General features: G+C 37.0%; 1 protein-coding gene across 1 annotated transcript in view; it reads right to left on the bottom strand.

The window, feature by feature from the left end:
* MAN1A1 (mannosidase alpha class 1A member 1) overlaps positions 1-22,410 on the bottom strand; it is a 135,561-nt gene that overhangs the window by 64,467 nt on the left and 48,684 nt on the right. The window contains exon 4 of the mRNA XM_032185515.1: positions 14,869-14,949. Coding sequence (XP_032041406.1) covers positions 14,869-14,949 — 81 coding nt within the window. The remainder of the gene's footprint in view (positions 1-14,868; positions 14,950-22,410) is intronic.

Here is a 22,410-nt window from a genome sequence, read left to right on the forward strand (position 1 = left end):
TCTGGATGCCATCTTCGAGGTTTGTGTTTTTCCTGATTAAGGAAACAGCTGCCTTAGTAAAATTACTCATATCCACCAGTAATGAGGAGTATCTTTTAGCACAATACGTCTGTTAAGCCACAAGCATCTGCTTCCTAATTTTCTTTTTATTTAATCTTGTGTACCCAGCCCAAGTGCTGTAACAACAAATTTAAATAGCTGCCTCATTTTACATCTTGCAAGCCATGGTATCTAAACAAAGAACAGCACTTTGCATATGCAACTCCTTTCAAGCAGGTGACCGCTGGGAGGTGATTTGCAGCACCATCTGCATGAAGGGGGGAGCGGGTGGAGAAGCCTGGTAAACATTGCATGGTGAATCAATAATTACATCCTTAACGTAGCATAAAGTGCTACCAGAAGATTCATTCCTGGCTTTGTTAATTTGACTGTATCTTTTAATTCCAATACTGATGAGTGATTCAGAGCAATGCCTTTACTGTGCACCTAGACCATGGTGGCAGGTACGTAAGAGGCTAACATCGGTCCGGCTAGGTAAAGGAAGTCTGTTTGCTTTTTAATGTTAACTTAATAGCAAATGGAGAACTGCTTGTTTCAGCCAGTGTTCTGTGATACTTGCAGGCTTGTTGCAGTTGCTAATGGAAAAAGTTTTAAATGATGTTTATTAAACATACTAGCGTGACAACATGAACAGGATATCAAGTATTCCAAATTTTATTGTTATTCCACTCATTTTATTTTTTTTTCCTAACTTCGTTTAGTTCATTTCAATGTTTTACTCCAGCATCAGCATAATAGCTTAATGAACTGGTTCTCAAGTAGCAGACCTGAGCAGTGAGAAAGCAGCAAGAGTGCAATTTCCTTACGTGCTTCACTAGATCTGATAGTGGGTTACCTACAAAAGAGTCCAAAGCTCAAGGTTCCCTGTATTCTGCCATCCTCCTTGAGCTGGTTTATAGCAAATAGGTACTTGCACAGAGAAAATCCATCCAGCCTGCTAAGCCAATGGAAAAAAGAAACTACGCCTCTTTGCTCTCCTGCCTCAGCAAGGGAGAATCTTTCTGAATCACCCCATAGTCTGACACCATTACATGTATTTTGAGTAAGTAAGTAAGGTATTGGTATCACTCAAAGGCCAGTCCTCAAAGGGTTAAAACTTACTCTATCTCTGTATTGTCTTCTTCATCTATTTTCTCATCCCACTAATCAGGTAGCACAGACTAGATCTTCACCTATCTCAGGGCTTGTTCCCTTGAGAGAGTTATGCTTATTGCTGCAGAGCAATTGTTCTGTTTCTCTGGCTGTAGTTCCATGGTCTCATGGTCTCAAGAAATAAAACTTTTCCTTTTTCTCTCCCCCTTCCCCTCCCTTTTTTTCCCACTCAAAGTGCTCCAGATAGCCAAAGGACTTCCAGGACAAAGGATTTCCAGGAAGTTGTGGGTAAAAGTTATATATAGCTTGCAGCACGGCATAACAGCATGTACAGGACAATGCCACAGGACAGTCCTAAGTGACATTTGTTGAAGCTACAGCTTCAACAGCTAGACACAGGAATGAGCTATTTACCAACTGTGTCCAGAGCCTCCTCTCGTGTATGGTAAATATCGGTAAATATAGTAGCTAGCTCTAGAAAGAAACAAGCTGGAAACTAACACACATGCAAAGCTGCTGATAAAAGGATTGGGGCCCAGGAACCAAGCAGGATGAGAGTCTGAACTAACAAGCTTGAATACTGAAGTTTAAAAACAAGTCATGATGTTGGACACAGAATTATAGGGTTGCAGACTTTTCAGAGTCTTCATTAAACAGAACAAAGCTTAAGTACCTTCATTTGCACCAAAGTTTTCTCTAATATCACTTAGACATCCTCTGTTTCTGTTCATGAATTGGCAATTCCACTATTAACTGGATGTGTTTGTGGATACAAGAATAAAATAAGTGACTCTTTTAGAGTGTTTCTTCTACTGTTTAAACATATATCAAGTATAATGAGTATTTAACTTTGTATATTAAGGCTATGCCAAGCTGAAACAATACAGAGGTTCTTTTAATCCTTATACTAAGGCTAAAGCTGATCCAGAAATGTCCAGATTTTTTGATCTCAGATACTGGCAACATCATAAAAAAGTGAAATGATTGCAAGTACAAAGTGCCTACTGTTAGTCTGTTAGATTTACATCACAGATGACATAGGAGCAAGCCATTTGACATAAAACTCTCCAATTGACCCTCCTCTGTGACAAACAGCTACAGCCTGTTTGTCTTTCAGTTTTATATGTATGGAAAAGGAATAAAAAGTTTTTATTTGCTCCAGCCATAATGTTTCAGTTGCTGAGTAAATTCAACCTGTATTTGCAGCTCTGTGCCAACAGTTTTGCTTTATTCTGTGACAAGTGAGCTCTGTAACACTAGCAGTTGCATCGATTATGCATTTCTGAGAATCTGTTTTTCAGGAGAGAGGAACATGTTACAATTTAGCATCTTTAACATCCTTCTTAGATCCTTTCTCCACAAGACCTCTGACACACCATCTTGCAGGCTTTTTATATAAGTAATATAACTTGAAAAAATTCTTTTTTATAGTAAGAAAGGAGGATGGTGCTTTCTTAACTCAGTGCTTTCTTATTGTTGAGATTTCTCTGAAAGATAATAGTCTTTGAAATATCTGATGAATAATGTGCACATCCAAAACAAGCCCAAATAGAGCGCTTGTGTATTTTCCTTAAGTATAAGAAATGTGAATTTTCTTGTTGTTCTTTTAATGTAAACCAAAGAAAAGGTTTCAGGAGGGAGAACTATAATTTAAGAAGTTGCTTTTATGTTGTAAGTTAAATCATCAAGCAGACTAATTCAATTCCTTTGTGTTTACTGTAAGACTATTTCTCTTACTGGACAAGCTATAAAACTAAACAACTAAAATATAAGAAGGCAAGCAGACATTTCCAATTCGTAATGGTCAGAAACAAATGAAACAAATGCTTTTCTGACTGAAAAGCAGTGCTGCCAGCAAGTAGTAAATTTATGAGCAAATCAATCGTTTCTCTGAATTCCCTGCAATTTTTTAACTTTTTTATTTTTTAACAGTTAAACCTTGAGGTTATTCCTATAATTAAATAGTCAGAAGATGTTCCCTCCAAAGGTAAACATTATGTTGTTTTGAATGCAGCATATATTTGGAGGAAGTGATGCTTAGAAGTATTCATAAAGATTTGAAGTACACATATTGGTATCATTATGTTGCTTCCCTTCCTTGACTCAATGGAAGGTTAAAAAGAACAAATAAACAAAAGGCATAGCAATCCTGTAAGTTCTTTCTGTTTTTACCAAAACTCATCACATGCCTCTATTGTTTTATTTTACTGTATGACTGAAGACTTCACATGGCAGTTCCTAGACAGAATACTCAGCAGGTTTCACTTATTTATTTTTCTTCCTGATAGTATGCAATTAAAACATTACAGTAACTTAACTGCATTTCAAGTTGGAATTACATATATATATATATATGTGTATATATATATGTGTATATATATATATATATATATATATATATATATATATATATATACACACACACACACACACACAAACACATCTTGAAAGTATGATCTGAAAAGAGGCATCTTAGAACCACCTACACTCATTTCTTCTATCACCAACTGTCATAGACCGTTAAGGAAGAACTGGTTGAGCAAGGAGTTCTTCTCACTCTTATCTTTTAGCTTTTACTTCTGGCGTTGGGCCAGTTAATAAGCATATTAACACACAACTTTCGAGCAAATCAGAATGTCTGTTGGCATTTAACAACAGAGTGAGTCCACCCAGATGTACTGACTACCATCCCCTTCGTCTCCTGTAGCAGTCTGGCAATGTTTGCCTACAGCATCTCAGCAGTTATTGATCTTGCCTGGAATCAAGAAGATTATTTGTTCTTCCCTCTTGAATATAAATGGAAATAAAAGCAACTATGGAGAGAAAAGACTGAGCACAGTCTGACTGATGTTTGTAAGAGATACCCTACAAGCAGCATAAGCTGATGAGAAGGTTTGAGTTATTCACTAGTTTTGCATGATAAAAGGAAAAAGATTGAAATTGTCTGTATACTATGAATAGTGTTTTTAAGAACAAGTTGGGGAAAATAACATTCTTTAAGAAATGTCATTGTGAGCTGCTGACTTTGTTCTGCAGCTGTTGGTTTGAAGAAAACAAAAAGTGTTTTTTTTGTTTTTTTTTAAAGAAAAATGGAAGAGAATGAACTTCACAGCATATCCTTTTTACAAGAAGATCCTGAGGATCTACTGGACTGTAAAATTATCTAGCAATGCTTGCAAAAAAATTAAGGACAACATGCCCCCCAAGGATACAACACAGCTTTAAATCACTAACAGGATTGAACTAGCTTCCAAAAACAACTAGTGTGGTTATTTCACTTAGCCTGCAAAAGCAGATGACAGCCTAAAGGCTGAAGAAAACAAAGAAACCAGACACATCCAGTTCTTCAGATTAACAGTTAGAGAGCCTTTTTGGTGATTCGATGCATCTGAATTTTAAGAAAAAATGGAACTGGCCCATAATGCCAGAAGGAAGATTGGTTTTTGTTAATTGAAGGTTGACTTTACTCCAGCAACAGTACTGCTGAAATGATCTTCCTTGTTTACTTTAGAGTTTTGTCAGTTTACATAGGGTTGTTTTTTTTTTGGTTGTTAAAACAAGCTTTTGAGCCTTCTTGTAAACTGAATGAGAGAATCCCCACATTGTATGGTACCAAGCACTATCGAAAGAGTTATCAAACTCAGGTGGTTTAACAAGCAACCAAAGGTGTTTGGAGAGTATCACAGATGTACACAAACATAAAAGGCAAGTCCTTCAGAATATCTACCACCCCTTAACCTCTCTTATATCTTATGCATTACCAGAAAATTAAATGGCAAGATAACTGACCAGATAACACCTGTGGAAATACAAAAGTAAAATACTTATTGACAAAAGACTTGCAAGATAAACAGTGAGCTAAGAAATTGAATCTGCTGTATAAATATATCCTATGCTATATTTCTTTGAGGAAAGCAAGTTAGATTTACATGAAACTCTGGTACTACATATTACTCCTCTTTTTCATCCTTTAAGTCGTTACAGAAGTGATTTTGTTCACCCTCCTCTCAGTCTTTGGCTTGAGAAAGGTTTCCCCTTTTCTGTCCTATACAAATTGAGTGCTTATTTATTTATTGACTTGAGGAAAAAGAGAGATTTGTCTTTCAAATGCTTCGTGACAGCTCTGCTTAGGGGCAATCATCTGCCAAATAACCAAATTCCCCTCTGGCATCAGTTGCGCTGGAAGTGGCTCAGGATGTTTCATGTGAACATCTTTTCTAAATTCCTCCTCAATCATTTGCACATAGGGCGCAAATACAGTCTGTGTATGGCAGAGACAAGCTTTTGGCACAGAAGAGACAGGAACTGTACTCACTTATCAACCACAACATTTATCAACATTATTCAACTGTTGCATTTTTACCAGCAAATGGCACACAAATAGCACGCGGATTCCTGCAATTTCCTGAAAGTCTTTGGTAAAAATTGCCCTTCTTATTTTTTTTCAGGTTTCTGTTTGAAAAGTATGGTCCTAATAATAACAATAATAATAATAACAACAACAACAATAACACAGGCCACTTAGCACTGTCCATGCTAAATTAAAGCCAGTGAGCCTTGTTTGTGTCTGTTTCAGATTTGATCTACTGGACAAGATGTATTGCTAAATCCAAAGGAGGCTAAAAGAATATCTGTCTCTTGTGTAGCAAAGATACTATTATCTGTACTTATTGCTGGAGGCATGAAGGGCATGCAAAACCAGCAATAATGTCTACTTTTGATTTGATACATTCAATTTTCTCAATGATCTTCAGTTAGCTTGTAGCAGCAGGACTTGTATGTGGCACAGAATGTGGTATTTTGTAATGAATCTCTAATCTTTTCCTTCAAACAGCAAATTCGATGAGGTTTAACCTCTTCCTCGAGTTACAGAAAATGAATGTCTGTTGCACACCAGCACCTTTTCCTGACATCTCTCAATGATTGCCATAACATCCCAGGGAAAGGGTAAGTCTCCTGGTGCAAAAAACTATCTATTTTCTTAAAGCCCAGCAACAATAGGCTGGGCAATAGTATGACAGGAGTTTCTCCCCAAGACACTCTGAAGGATACTGGTATTTTTTGCTAACACTCCTCATGTGCAATACTGTCAGACAAAAGAAGGAAGCATATTCTCTCAGAACACCTCTCCAATGTATATCTATATCCCATGGTCCAAATCCCATGCCCTCATGTAAAAAGAGTGAGGCTGTAACTGAAACATTATTCCATTTAAAAAAACCAACTCCTTAATCTTCATGCAGATTGTCTTCCTGTTTTACATTCACATTAAATTGTTTATTATATTATTATTATTGATTGCTTTTATTGAGGAGCATTCCCAATTTTATTGTATACTTCTATTCACTTCCACAAAGTGAATTCTATTCCATGAAGTGAATAGAAGTATATTTAAGATACTTAGAATGAATTAATGCTTACATATTCTTTAACAGAAATAATTTAACTTTTCACAAAAAGATACAGAAGTAGAAGGATTTATTGAGAAAGTTAGATTTGGAAATCTGATGGAACACCTAAGTATTTTCCTACAGAATGAAAACCACAGAAATCTTCTTGTGTTTTTATCTTCTCTAAGCTAATAAGGAAAGGAGCCTATCATCTACTTATCTTCCAACTTAATGAAAAATAACCTCTGAATCAGACTCAATCTATGGAGACAAAGCACGGAATGTGATCCTACAAAAATAGTTAAACATTTTAAAAGATTTAGATAAAGAAATTAAGAGTTAATCCATGTCCAGAGTCAACTGCAGGTACAAAGAATTTTTACCTGTACTTTTTAAAGGGAAAAAAAAAAAAACAGTACAATTATTCAATACAATTTATTACTTTTGAACCACCTAAGTAAACTTTGTAATACTTCCACAGAGAGAAGAAAATTTTCCAAATATTTCTTATAGCTTAGATTAAAGGAGGGTAAACTAATGTCCCTCTATTCCCCCCATCAGCACCAGTTGATATATTTTGATGTTGCTTTCATTTTCAGAAATAAGTCAGGTGTTTGGTTGTAAAATTATATACAGGCATAATTCCTTAGACATTCAAGAGTATATTTGCAGCTATCTCAATGCTGCTTTCAAATGGCTTCACAGAGCCAGAAATAGTGTATGTATGTTGTACATTTTCTTATAAATTTGCAGCACAGGACAATCTCACTAACTCTTCATGTAATCTGGTTTTACTTTTCTTTTACTCAGCTTTTGAAAATGTATTTGATGCTGCAAAATGAAAGAACTGAATACTGAGATAAATGAAAGAGACAAATGCCTTGGAGATTTAATTTCTATGCAGATGCATAGAAATTAAATGCATAGTCTGTCTGGACAGACTGCTAATAGCGTACCATGCAATGAGGTCTTCTTTTGGGACTAGCTAGAACTGCTGCTCAAAAGAAAAGCACCCACACTATTACTACTTGCAGATATGCCCCCTCCAACTGTTCTGTAGAACCACAAACAAGTGAAACTGCAGGAGCTGGTTGAGAGCCAAATCCTCAGAACAAACAAACCAGCTCCCTCTCAGCTGCTTGAATTCTACTTAATAATATAGCTCAGGAGTTCATGTCAAACACACCAGCTGTTACAATCACCATCAGATATTACTTAGCTCTCATTATTTAGCTCATCCATTCTCCCTTCTAACAGTTTACCAGCTATAGCATCAAACTATATTAAGTCTAGAGGTGATCAGGAATTTTTGCTTACATCAATGTATTGAGTAATAAAGCATTTGTTTAGTTATTTCTAAAGTCAATGCATGAATGCAAAGACATGTCAAATAAACGTGCCATGGGACTAACCAAGTGCTTTTTTGTTTTGTTTTTGAAAGAATTCCCTAAGAACACCACTTCCTTTTAGTTATGTAAAAGTAAAACCATTAAAAGCGTAGAATGTGGTTATGTACAGGTCAGTTCTAAACTCATGTTTTTCAGACCAAGATCAGGGCTGTGGCTCCTGGTTTCTTAGTAGGGTAGTAGATACTCAAATTAATGAAAGCTCAAAGAAAAAATACTCACTGTTGAGCTTCAACAGCTTCCAATTCACTGAATTAATGTGTGTGGCCACTATTTTCACCTTACATTAGCACAGTAGCCTGAGGGTCTTTAATATGAGGTAAAAAAACAGTCAGTGATGGCAGTAGATGTTGTTTGCTGGGTATGTAGGTAGCAAAGCCTCCACAATGTCTTAGGTAATTAGAGCTGGGTAGAAGTTTCCAGTCACGGAATGTGTACATGGTATCAGTAACTCCAAAGCAGGGAGGGAAGAGAAGAAAGACTGAGTAGCAAAATTTGAATTAAGTATGAGACTGAAAAATGAACACTTCTGTTACCATTCTTTGAAATGTCCTCAGCATTTTGTGTGCAGCCTGCTTGAGAGGCAGCATTTCACAAAGCAGCTGAGCAAGTGGCATTGAGAGAAATGGGGCAGAATTAGTAGGAATGAGGAAGCTTTTAGAGTGTAGGGAACCTATTCAACAGAAATGGGTTTAATCAGTGGTGACGGTTGTTGACTGCACTGCAGGAACTTGAGACAGAAACAGAAAAGTGAGGGGCAGTCTGCTTGCAACAGCAGAAGAGTAGTTTGAGAGGAGAAAAAATTGTAGGAGTCAAGGTTGTCTGCAGAATGTGAATCCATAGGGATTCTGTAGTAGGTTTTGATGCAGCTAGCACAGAAAGGGAACAGCATTAGGTCTATTACTGTAGTGGTGGTGAAGAGATGGAAATGCTAATAGAGATTATAGACTGGCTGTGGGAAACAGTGGAGTTTAGTATAAATCCTAAAACAAAGTCACTGCAGAAAAGCTTAGTTTGCACCAGTGTTCAGCCTTGAAGAGCCAATGCAAAGCTTCCTGTGCAAAGAGATTTTTAAAAGAAAAACCATAATGCACTGTTGACATTGAACTAGATGACATCTTGAGGTCCCTTCCAAGCTGGATGACTCCAGAATTATATGAAGTATGAAAGTTAAAAATTAAAACAAAACAAAACCATAAATCAATAAAAACAAAACAAATCATCAAGATCATTTCAGAGCTTTAAAGGAATTAAAACATGACACCCTGAAGTACTGATGCATCACTTACACTGGTGGCAGATGGATGGGAGGTGGCAAACATGACCTAAATCTTCAAACAGAGCTGTAGAAAATTACAGACAATAGCTGTCTTCTAGTTGCTACTAAGCAGGGAATTCTACTGCCAGTCTGTGTAGATGCTTAAGGAGTAGTGGCATTCATACAGAAGTGATCTAGCTGATAAAGTATGCTTAAAGTTTCAAACAGCATCAGAAATTTCGCTTCGGAGACATAAAACGAAAAGTCCTCTTGTTAATTAGTGTCAAGTTAAGTGAAAGGAAGCAGAAGATAAAATGTGGTCAATTCTCACACTAGTGAGACAAGATCCCCAAAGGATCTATACTGAAACTTACATTCGCTGATTGGCAGAAACAGGCCAATACCTTTGTTCAGGTGGACATTCTCCTACTATCACGATTGCTAAATAATTAATTATATGCTTTTGTATTTATGGAATTTAAACTTTTGTCATGAAGTTATACATCTACATGAGAAGGAGAGCCACATATAAATAGTTACGGTTAATTGTGGAGAGTGACTAAGTACTGTACCAAGTCAGCAATGTCTTGTGGCCAGCCTGGCAAAAGCAGCTCTAAATCGTTAGAATCTGTATCACTATTTCATGTCTACCCCTCATTAATAAGAAAGCACTACAATCACTGATGGATGGTTGTTTTAAGTGGGCAATGATTAGGTCTGAAGTCAGACAGGAGGCCAACATCATCAAGTGAGGTTGAAGAGTGGCACTGTAACTCCTATTCTATGTATAGGAAGTCCAACACTCATCATCACGAAGTATTTTTTTCCCTTCATCCTGATCAGGATAAAATTGTGTTCCTTCAAACAGAATATACTGCCAGAGTAAAAAAAAAAAAAAAAAAAAATCTGTCACATTTCTACTTCATTCCATGAAAAGAAACGACAATATGAACATCAAGTTGATTGTTATCAGCTTTATCTTCCTCATGTGACAATTGTCTTTTAATCCTAGAAAAGTAAAGGCCATATTATGCAGGAAGAACAGCTGCTGAATCCAAAATATTTTAATTAAAAAAACAAACAAACAAACAATTAGTCGTCCCTTTCAGAAAACACAAAAGCTTTGAAGGAATCTGGGATCTTACCAATGGGATCTAAAACTCACAGGCTTCTTATTCACTTCAATGTATGGTGGATTTAAGTTTTGTACTGCTCATATAACCTGGAATTATCATTAAAAGTTCCTTTTATTTCTGCCTATGCAGTGTATTCCCTGACTGTAGAACCAACCTTCAAGTAAAATAGTCTCTTTCTTACATAACAAAAGCAATTTTAACAGCATCCATAAGAACCAGCTACCAATCAAGCTAAAGAGCCAGTCAGATCATAGCCAACATAGCTTCACCAAGGGCAAATTGTGCAAAATGACAGTAGTGGCCTTCTACAATGGAGCAACTGCATCAGCAGACAAGGGACGAGCAACTGATGTTATCTCCCTGGACTTCTGTAAAGCCTTTGGTATGTTTCTCCACAGCACTCTTGTCTCTAAATTGGAGAGAGATGGATTTAGTAGATGGACTGTTGGATATAGAATCAGCTGGGTGGCTGCATACAAAGAGTTACAGTCAATGGCTCAATGTCTGTCTCAGTGTCAAAATTTCCATTTCCAAATGTAAACCAATAACAAGTGGTATCCCTCAAAGGTCCATACTGGGACCAATACTATTTAATATCTTCATTAAGGACATGGACAGTGGGATTGAGTGCACCCTCAGCAAGTTAGCAGATGACACCAAACACGAGTGGTGCAGTTGACATGTTAGTGGGAAGGGATGCCATCCAGAAGGAGACTAGACAGGCTTGAGGAGTGGGCCCATGTGAACCTCATGAAGTTCAACGAGGCCTAGTGCAAGGCCCTGTACCTGGGCAATCACCAGTATCAGTACAGAGTATGCAATGAATTGATACTTGTAGATACTGGTGGATGAAAAATTGGACATGAGCCAGTTGAAGCCCAGAAAGCCAATTGTATCCTGGGCTGCAACTGGGGCCAACAAGTCAAGGAAAGTGATTCTTCCCCTCTACTCTGCTCTCATGAAACCTCACCTGGAGTACCACATTCATCTCTGGGGTCTCCACTACAAGAAGGATATGGACCTGTTGGAGCAAGTCCTAAGGACAGCCACAAAAATTATCAGAGGGCTGGAGTATCTCTCCCATGAAGAAAGGCTGAGAGAGCTGAAGTTGTTTACCCTGGATAAGGCTCCAGGAAGACCTTATTACAGAATTCTATACTTAAAGGGGCTTATAAGAAAGATGGAGAGACTTTTACAAGGGTATGTAGTGAGAGGACAAGAGGTAATGGTTTTAACCTGAAACAGTGTAGATTTAGATTAGATATTAGGATGAAATTCTTCACTATTTGGGTGGTGAGGCACTGGAACAGGTTTCCCAGAGAAGCTGCGGATGCCCCATCCCTGGAGGTGTTCAAGGCCAGGCTGAATGGGGCTTTGGGCAACCTGGTCTGGTGGGAGGTGTCCCTGTCCAAGGCAGGGAAGGGTTGGAACTGGATGGTCTTTAAAGCCCCTTCCAACCCAACCCCAATTTTTCTGGTATTTGTAGCTGTTCACAAATGAAGTTTGGTAATTGACTGGAATTCTTTCTAGCTTAAAAATCACAAAATACAAAAGCTGTGACTTAAAGTGTATGACAGTTCTAGCACTTTTAGACATGTCAGATTAATTCTAGCAAGGCAGAAATTCTAGAAAGTTTAATATAATGCATCTTACAGCTCTATTCGCAAGTGAGCACCACACAGTTATCAAGAGGCAAAGTATTCCATTTGTTCATTTTTAAAATTATCCACATTGGTGCTTTTATCTAAATGAACAATTATGTGAGCAGGATGTTTTTAGGAACTACTCAGTATGATAGAATATTCTTTAATCATGATTAGTTAGGCTTACAAATGATTATGAAACATACAATATGTTTCAGCTTTGGATCATTACCCGTGGGAATGTAATTCAGAAGTACAAACAATAACTATTTGTGACTCCTTTTACTGAAACATAGACTTCTTTAATTTGGATATTGATAAGTGAGTTTTAAATAGTTAATCTGACAAAGAACAAAATGAGCTTTTAACTGAGAGTGTTTCATCCTCCAAGCAACCTGTATACAGGTTGTTCCACCTCCTTAGGAATGTCCACTTATATAATACACCAAAGGATGATGTGGGAGCAGCCAGGGTCTGGAAACATCAGTCCTTGCCATACCTGTCAGCAGCACCAGTGGAGGATACACCCACACAACATGGGAAACATCACACTGCTGGACAGCTGCTCTGTCATAGGAATGGATGCATCCAGCTCTTCCCATATGCAGCAGCTAGTTATTGCTTCAGTATCTTAGACTTAGGAGGCAAATCAAGATATTTCCCCACAACTGATGAAGGCAGAGCATTTTTAAGAGATCCACGAGGAAGCATGCTGAGTAACTCTCTAAGACACTATGACAACTCTTAGTTTAGGAACATCATCCTACCTCAGACAGGAGATATCTATCAGAGTAATGAAAACCACTGACTAGTCTGGGCAGCGTCTTTCCCAGCCTGCAGGAATTCAGGACTCTCCTTAAATATTCACGTCACCCTTGTGTTTAGGAGCCCATTCTACTTTTGTTAATGAGTCCAATCATTTTTAGAATAGACATCATCATCCAGAATCACTTTTCCATCACGAAACATTCCACTTAATAATGCATTATGTGAAATACCTTCATTTTTAAAAAATGTTTTCTCATTTCATTTGCACAATAGAGTTTTATTTGAATATCAGCACTACTGTAAATCCAGTCCAAGAGGTGGTGATAAAACTGCCTCTCTAAAGGTGAAGGAATGGTTGAGAAGCAATGACTAGGTGCTATTTGGGAGAAACAATATGCATTGATTGAAGTGAGACTGTGTATTAACAGACACATGATATAAACCATCAACATATAAATGAAATCAACAGCACTGATGATAAATGGCTCAGGCATTCCTTGGCAGACAATTGCTATTTTATTTGACGGTTCACACACAGTCCTCCACCATCTCTTGTTTGCCAAGAAGTATCTTCTGTTTCTGTCACAACCAGTTAATTAAAATATAGGAATAGGTTATGCTGGAAAATCTCAATATATTTTATGAGAGGGAGATCTACAGGGAAAGATACAACTATTTAATCACACAGGGAAGAGTTTTCAATTCTAAAGACACCCTTAGGTATGCTTATTTCTGGCTCCTGAGTTACTGGATGAGGACAAGTGATTTCCTTCAAGAGTCAGAGATGAAACATTAGGTAAAGCAATATTTAGTACAGGTGAAGAAGCCAGCTACTAAACACCCCTCGATTTTTTCATTTATATTGAGTGAATACAAAATGTGTCTGTTTTTTTTTTTTTTTGTTTGTGTTGTTGTTTGTTTTGTTTGTTTGTTGTTGTTGTTAGTTGTTTTTTTTTTTTTTCCCCAGAAAATTGTAAGAGCTAAAACATGAAAAACTGTATATTTTAGAACATCAATGTCTTTTCAATGCCATCTACACTCAGAACAGGATTGTGAGGAACAAGCAAGTCTAACAGATAAAACTGTCAGCAAAACACTTTCTCCTCATAACTGCTTTGTCTTAACTACATAATGCAATAGAACCTGGTTGGACAACTTTACCGTATTAAGTTTTAGCAAAAAACAAGATATGCACGATAAAATTTAAGATAATTTAAAGGAAAAAATTCAAAATAGAGCTATAGTTTTAGCTTTCTAATAGTTTAGAAATCTACAGATGAAAGAAAGATTTAAAGAAATCCAAAGATAAATTCAACTGATGGTTAAAGAGTTTTAACTTGTGTTGATCCCACAGTAAAACATGACTATAATCCACAGACAGGAACAAGAATCTAAACTAGTATGATTAAAGCCTTTTTATGTGCCAAACAAAAAATTTAAAATGTCATAATACCTGTGACTTAGCATAGTCTTCTCTAAATGTATTACAGAAATAATTGCATTTGATAAAGTTCTTACACAAAATCATTTCTTTATCCTTTCCAGAAACCATGACAGGTGTTGTCACAGTACCTTTAAAAGTCATTAAGAAGGCAATAGAGATTAATGAGATATTAATGCTTTAACATGTAAACATACATGTACATAAACATACAGTTTTTCTTTCTTTTTTAACTTTTTTTTTTCCCCATATGAGCTTAAGGTTTAGAAAGGCCAACAGCTTTGTCATTGGTGTGGTTCATATAAGTTAAAGGATATACTCCTAAATTATTTGTGAAGCAGATACCAAATGTCCCAAATCTACAAATTCCACAGCCCAGTGGCATAGAGGCTCTGCAACTACACACTCCAACATGAAGCCCTGTAAGAATATCCTGGGTATGGTTTCAACTGAGGAAAAAAGTTCACTGAACACTTACATGAAGTAATAGCTTAAAAACTTTCATACAAATTAACACTAATAGAAGCAATAAGAGCCATTAGACATCTGTGCTGTTCAGGCCACGTTTTCAAAGCCCTATATAAGTTAAATTCTGATAAATAAAATGGGTTGCTAACCTAAATTAACTACTTCTGTAGATGATATTTCAAATAAACCATGTGAAAACATCTTACCTCTTCTCCTGAAAGATAGTAAGCTGAAAGTAGTCCACCAACAAAACGGATGTTCACTTCAAATACTGAAATTTCTGCATTCTGTTGAAATAAAAAACCACAGCATTATTCTCTTTACCAACGATGTAGACTGGCTTTGTTGCACTTATCAGTAGAGAGACAGCCACTACCTAACTCAAAGCACATGCTTCACTGTCTTTTTAAGTTCAGATCTAAATGAAGAAGCTCATCTTATGATCACTACTTTCCCCTGTTCTGGAGGATCATTTCTGGTTTTATCCCCAAACAAAATCCACTGAAAAGGTAGTTAGTTGAAAAGCTGGTCTAGTGATGTTTCTTAATTTCAGCTTTTGAATGTAGCACCACTTTTTACATTTTTGCATCTCTGTAGAAAACTGGCACTGAGCAGTCAATCTTCTAAACTTTCGTGTACATAAATAAGGTGTTTGACTTTCATGTGTTCTAAGTTGCTTTTGCTTCTGTTGAGTTGTTTTTCCTGCTTTCTATTTCCTGACATACACTACAGCTATATTCAATATAAATCAACACATAGTGGGGCTGCAGGATTTTCTTCCAAAGGGCTTGCAGGCTTTTTCTCATTCAGCTAGTTAATGTACTTTTCTCCAGTTTAAAGGTTCAGACATCAATTCACAGAGGAGGGAAGAAGTTGCTCCCTGTTTTCTAAGGATTTGAAATTCTAGTAAACTACCTGTGCAGACGAGAATAGCACTTGGTTACTTGTTAGAAATGTTACTTCATGGTTTTCAGGTTTGCAAGGCACTCTGATTAAGGAAGGGTGTCTCAACACATTGCAGAGGGTTGTTCAGTATTTCATCAGTTGTAAAAGGCAGAGACTTCAAAAAACACTCACAGATTTGCCACAATGATTGTTCATTTACCCATAAGTGTTTAACTTTTCTCCTTTAAAATCAACTGTGCAGCTCCACCTCTAAAAATTGAGGATATAATTTAATTCACAGAATTGCTCTGATTAATCTGTAATTCATATACTATATATATGTATGCCAATGTAGGTGTTTTTTTGTTGTTGTTTATTTGCTTGTTTGGTTGGTTGGTTTGTTGTTTTTTTTTGAATACACAGGCAAAACCTGATGGATCAAAGTCACATACTTATGCCTATAGAAAGCTCATACCTGGTATCAAATGTTAAGAATGTCAAATTAAAAAGCTTTGCTAGTGTGCAGCACTGCTCAGAGCATGTTTTTTTCCTAGTTCATTTGAAGAGTGCTAAAACTCCACTGTATCTCCTTATTTACTCCTTTCCCAATACTTGTCTAGTCTCATTCTTCCTGAAAGAAACTACAGAGGAAATGAAATAAGACTTAATTTCTGGTTCCAAAATTAATATTTCTGTTTCCAAGCTTCCAGTCCTTATGTCAGTGAATCCAGCAAGATGTAGAATGAAATAACTGGAAACAAATATTCAGTTCAGCTTTAACTAGTGCCATTTCCATGCATTTATTTTATTTTATCAAGGTACATGGTTAACCTGAGGAGATGGATACAAAAATAGTTCAGATTTCTAGAGGATTTAAATATCTAGCCAGCATAGCTGTTCACCTACTAAGCAAGCTACCTATGTAAAAACACTGAATTAACTAAAGAAGTCTACATTAACTAAATCCAGAGGAGAAAACAGCTTGCAGAGAACTGATCTGACTTAAAGGCTGATCTGAAGAAAGAATGATTAAAGGCACGATTAGGGATGGCTTCTCTTCCCTGGAAGTTGAGCTAGCCAATATATACCCCTTTAAGGAACTCCTATAATTTGGACTTTACCTGAGAACCATCTTCAGAAGTTAAGATTCTTTCCACTACAATCCTGAGCCTCATCACAGGCTAAGTAACTTTTCTTTGATGTAGGAAAGTTGAAGTTGTGAAGAGGTAGGGATTGACAAGGGAATTAGTTCATCAGATATCTCAGACACTCGTGTTTCCTATATGGATTGAATGAAATTACTTTTCGATTTGAATTGTTCAAAGTAAATCGAGTGATATATGAGCTGAATATTTTGTTTTCAGAACCTTACATTCTACCTTTCTGGATTCGATATGGCCATTTAAATCACAACCCTTGCTATCTTTCAAGGAATGTAAAAACCCGTTAAGAAAAGCTCAGTATATATGCACTGACATCTATTTATAGAATTCATATATAGACAAAAAGAACACTTTGAAGTAATCACAGAATATCCTGACTACCCAAAAATCAGACCATATGTCTGATGGCATTGTCCAAATGCTTCTTGAACTCTGGCAGGCCTGCTGCCAGTGCCTGACCACCCTCTTGGTGAAGAATTTCTTCCTAATATCCAACATGAACATCCATTGACACAGCATTGTGCATAAAGATTTTACTATTGAACCACAAAGATTAATTGCACTGTAATTTCAAATGTTTTCTGAAGTGGTGATCTTTCAGGACATTTCTTGAAGCTAACCATTGTTTTGATGTTATCAGCTTTCCAATACTTCACTTGCACATGTCTCTGACCCTTTGTTCAAAAGCCTCACTTCTTTCTAAAATTTTTACGCAAGCCACTGAAGCTGACAGTGAATGAAATGGACAGACATTTCATTAATGGTAAATTTGAAAGCTGCATGCTTCATAGCGTAGTTATTATCAAACTCATCATAACAGGCTAGTAGTATTCTTGGAAATCACAGGGATTATAGCAATTTGCAAAGCAGTTAAAGAGTTTTTATAATTTCATGTCAAAGAAACATTCATCTCTACGTGGAAAGCTCATGTGAAGAAGTAGTCGGAGAAAAAGGAACTTGTCTGAAGAGCAGTAGATTACTACCACATCAACTTTGCCCTTCTTTTTGGTTTGATTTTTGCATTACACATTATAAATGCTTACCTCCTAACCATTACCCTCTTTTCATATTTTTAATCACCCACATACAATTTGCACAAATAAGTCAGTATGTTCCTAATCAGAAGTCAAATCTCAAGCATGGAATGCTCTTTGTATTTTCCTACCAGCTGTATAAAAAACCTTATGAATCGCTTAACAGAGTACCACAATACATATATGAAAAAAACTTTATCATCATCTCCCAGAGATTTTACTTCTATTCACCAGTTGAAGTGGACAGAATTTATTTTGTTTTAATTTCAAATTTAGCCTTCTCTTTCAAACCATTCTTGTATTATAGCATAGCAGGTCTGAGAAATGGTTGAATTAATTCTGTTATTTCAAATAGAACTTCTGTAAGGAGAATTTACGTAGTCAGTTTAAAATGACTATGATGTTTCTTTTGTTAGTTCCCAGGTGTGTAAGATAGCTCTTACCAACCGGATGGATATAATTTGTAATTTCACAGTCTTTCCATTAGAACCCTAATTTAGATTGCATGAGTGTGCACTGTATACAACAATATCTGAAAGACCTTTGTTAGTACATCTGTTAATCTCTTACTGTTACTATGCAGTATCATCTTGCTCTAACTGCTAATTTTGGGGGCCCCCTTTCATAAAGGATTCTGAAAATATGTAAATTGAGAGTGATATGCATATTGGGAACAACGTATTTTTGTTTTACTTCCAAGGTTTTTATTTTAATTGAAGTATGTGAATACTTTGGTCTTCCATCTTACATTTTATCAATAATTTATCATTCTCTATATTCTCTTCTGATAAGTAAATCATAAATGGGATAGTCCAAGTACTATTTGAAATCGAGAGAAATTGTGACTACTACTCACTGTATTTAGAGAAATATAAAACCAAAAGCAATATATGTATCCATATGTATCCATTAAGTGGTACAAGAGCAAAAAGATGACAACTTTATGGAATTTCATCTGTTTTTCTTCATTAGCTTCTATAAACAACATTTTTTCTTGACAAAGATGCAACATCTTTTACATTGCTGACTAAAATGAAAGCAAACATATTTATATATGGTGGAGTCTGCTCTCTCAAACTCAGGCTAAGCAAGTAACAAGTCTCCATAGTCAAAGAATGAAAAAGCCAAGCATACCATATTTTGTCTTGACAAGGAGAAATGCTGAAGTTTTTTAAGCAAGAGAATAACTGCAGTTCAACGTTCAGAAACACTACAAAAAGCTGCAGAATCCAACAGTTTTAAGTAATAAGCCTATTAGACTATTAAACTAACTCATTTTAAAGAAAGGGAAACTGGCTGTACCCAGGAAGCTTCAGAAAACAACAAAAATTACCAAACGGGGAAAAAAATGCTACGTGCTACATTAGCTAGTTTGTGTTACTTTGCCTTTGCATTTTATCTGCAAAGCTATGACAGGCCAATCTGATCTCCACTGTACCTCACTACTTCACTTCTATCACTTATGTAAACTGGAAGGTTAAGTCCACAACTGCGGAACTGCTGAAGTTTCAGCCAGCTGTGTTTCAGTTTAATGTTGAAAGCACTGTGCATATAAAAAAAGCTACTATCAGCTGTGCTCTCCTGAAGCCGTTCTTCTGTCAAACTTGTCCAGCTTCCTAAAAATTAGTATTTTCATCCTCTGGACCATTGCCTTAGCACAGCTCTTTCCTCAAAATCTTTCTCTCCACAAATTCGTAAATGAAGACCAAAACAATTTCTGTCTGTTTTCTCATGGGAAATCACCCTTACTTATAAACACAACATTTGAAGCAAGACATAATTTTATTTATCTAATGACTTCCACCCAGCACTCAGCAGCACTGGTAGTTGCTCTGTCATTCATAATTCCATTGGAGAAAATACCATGTGCTTGTTACGTGGATGAATAAGTATTCACAATAAGCAGGTCAGCTGAATTTATACTTGATAGACTTTACTCTTGGTTTTTGTAAAGATCCAAATGAGGCTTCAGTCCTACCATATAATTTAGTCTTTGTTATTGGGCAGATTCATTTCCAACCTTTTTTCCTTCAGTTCTCCCATTTCCTGTCTCATCAAGAGTATAATAAAGTCCCAGTCACCTCACCCCCATTTCCATCCTACGTACATGGAATGCAGCTACATGTGCACACACACATACCTCACTGATCCATCACAAACAGCCCGTGTCCTGCAGGCTGTACCCAGCTGTGTGAGGTAACTCCAGGGATCCTACACTGAACAATACTGAATAATGTACATAATTCTAGACTAACAAATGGGCACAAAGAGCCACATTTCAAGTGAAATGAGTTGTACTTGTAATTAACAATAATAACATTCTTGTCTTTAAACACAAAGGTTGGGAACAACAACAAACCTTAACATTTTCAAGTAGTCCAGAAAGTACGAAAGAGACATGAAGAGTATTACAATAGCTTACTCTAATCTCCTGTAATTAAATAACGTTTCAACTACTTGCAACTGTAGAAAAAAGTTTCATTCACAGTCCACAAATTAAATTTAATGGCAGTTTGTTAAAACACTTAGTTCCCATTGACAAGGGAAACAATTTTAGCAACCTTTGTTGCAAGTATCAAAGCCTGGTTACTGCACAGCATGCTGTTTAAGCTTACTGATGTCCCCATTTAGCAAACTGTAAGACCTTAAACAGGAACAAAAATAATGTCACTAAAGGCATTAACTAATCCCCAGCAGAAAAAATTGCATTTAATAATAAATTTGCCAAGACCTCCTTTTAGTCCATCAAAATAATGTCTTATTCATAATTGAAACAAAATAAAGTCACTCTGAAGTCTGGTATTTAGAGTGTACGAATAAGTTATTTGGCAAACTTGTAAACGAGAAGTCCCACAAATTGAACCATTTTCAAATGCTGGCTTTCTTAAGCTTCCTCACAGACCCATTATACTTGAAGTTCATTGATTCTCATTTTTTTATTATTATTATTTTAAATAGGAAAGCTATCTTGTTGCAAATTGTTATATCAGGGAACTTTCCAGTTTTCTCACTTAAACCCTCCCCCAACCCCATGAACAGTTTGGTTTCAGAGTGCTGGAGGACACAAGCCTCAACTTATCCTTGCTGTCTTATGCATCCCTTCTCTTTTTGCAGTCCCCAACTCATTTTGTACCTATCTTCAGCAGCAAACAATGGAAAGCCTTTCATCCTTTCCCCAAAGCACAGCATCCACTCTTTTCTGAGTAGACGCATCCTGTGCAGCTAACATGGAAAGATATCTGTGATGAGACATAATGCACAATGAGTCAGTGCTCACACAAAATGTTAATTAAAGTCAATTAAATTATATCCACACAGCTAGAACTACCGCACAGGCTGCTACCACTTTCATCTGACTTCGTAATCATAACTTCCTGCCATCCTCCATTTTAGGCCAAAATGGGGAGCGGCGAGGCAAACAAAGCAAAATCTGCTAAAAAAAAAAAAAAAAAAATCAGCAGGAAAGTTATTTTAGTCTGAATTCAAATTCAGCTTTGAGAAATCTTTTACTAGATGAAACCGTTTCCCCAGCAAGCTTATTGCTTTCTGCTCCATACCTTGCCTCCCTTCTGGTCCTGCCTGATGACACCCGCATCAGAAGGCTAAGCAGGTCACAGCGTGAATCCAAGCACTGTCCCACATATCCTTTAATTGGCAGCACTTTCTGCTCTGGTTTTGGACCCTGCTGTTCCAGCCAATGCCCAGGCACACTTTAGGACATAGGTCAAGGACTATGTGCTAAGGGCAAGTCTGTCTTTCTTCAGGGGAAGTTCAGCAGGGCTAGAAAAGAGGCCTTTGAGCATTTAATTTAGGAGTGTAGACTCCCTTCCTCAACTTCCTAGACTAATTCCACCTTCTGCTGCAGCTCTGTTCTTTCTACCCCAAAACAGAAAACAAAAGCAAGCCTCCAGCTAGCCCCAAGCCTTCCCTACATCACCCCCTGCCCTTTCCTCTGTCTTGCCATAGCCTGCAATTCCTGCTCTGCTCAGGGCAGGGGGACAGATCAGCTAGCCTCTCATCCTAAAGAAGTTGGGGTGTCCAGGTATACAAGCGAAGCACCATCAGTTCAAGTACTTAACAACTCCGAGTCCTTCACTGTTGTGCCAAATGGCCCAGCTCCTCCACCACTACTTGCCGACTCCTAACACCTCCATGTGTTTCCTTGAGATCCCTCTTCCAATCTGTCTTCCTGAGGATGAACTCATTTTGGTTCACCCCCTTGCACTGCAGTCTGATAGCTTTCCCTCCCTGGCATGAAGCAGAATTTGGGTGGTGGTACAGAAACTCTTTCAGAAAGCTATGAATGCTGTGTGTGTGTGTACATGCCCTAAAGCAAATAAGGAAAAAAATAAAAATAGAGAAGCACATAGTGGTGTGTGGTTATAGCTAGGAAACAGCCAAGTTCCCTAGTGATCCCATAAAATACAGCCTCCTTTTTCCTCAGTTGTAATGCATGCTGAGGTCAGAGCTAATCCTCAGTTACATTAATTGAAGATCAAAGATACACCTCCACACACATGAAGCTATTTAATGAAAAACAGAGCAGACACCCATGATGCAAAGACCATGGACTCTGCCACTACTAAGCATCAACTCTTTCCAGAGCTTGAAGTACATTTAAATTTCTCCAAATATCAGCAGAACAAGAAAATGCAACTTACTTCCC

Source organism: Aythya fuligula, chromosome 3 (genome assembly GCF_009819795.1).
Source record: "Aythya fuligula isolate bAytFul2 chromosome 3, bAytFul2.pri, whole genome shotgun sequence".
Taxonomy (NCBI): domain Eukaryota; kingdom Metazoa; phylum Chordata; class Aves; order Anseriformes; family Anatidae; genus Aythya; species Aythya fuligula.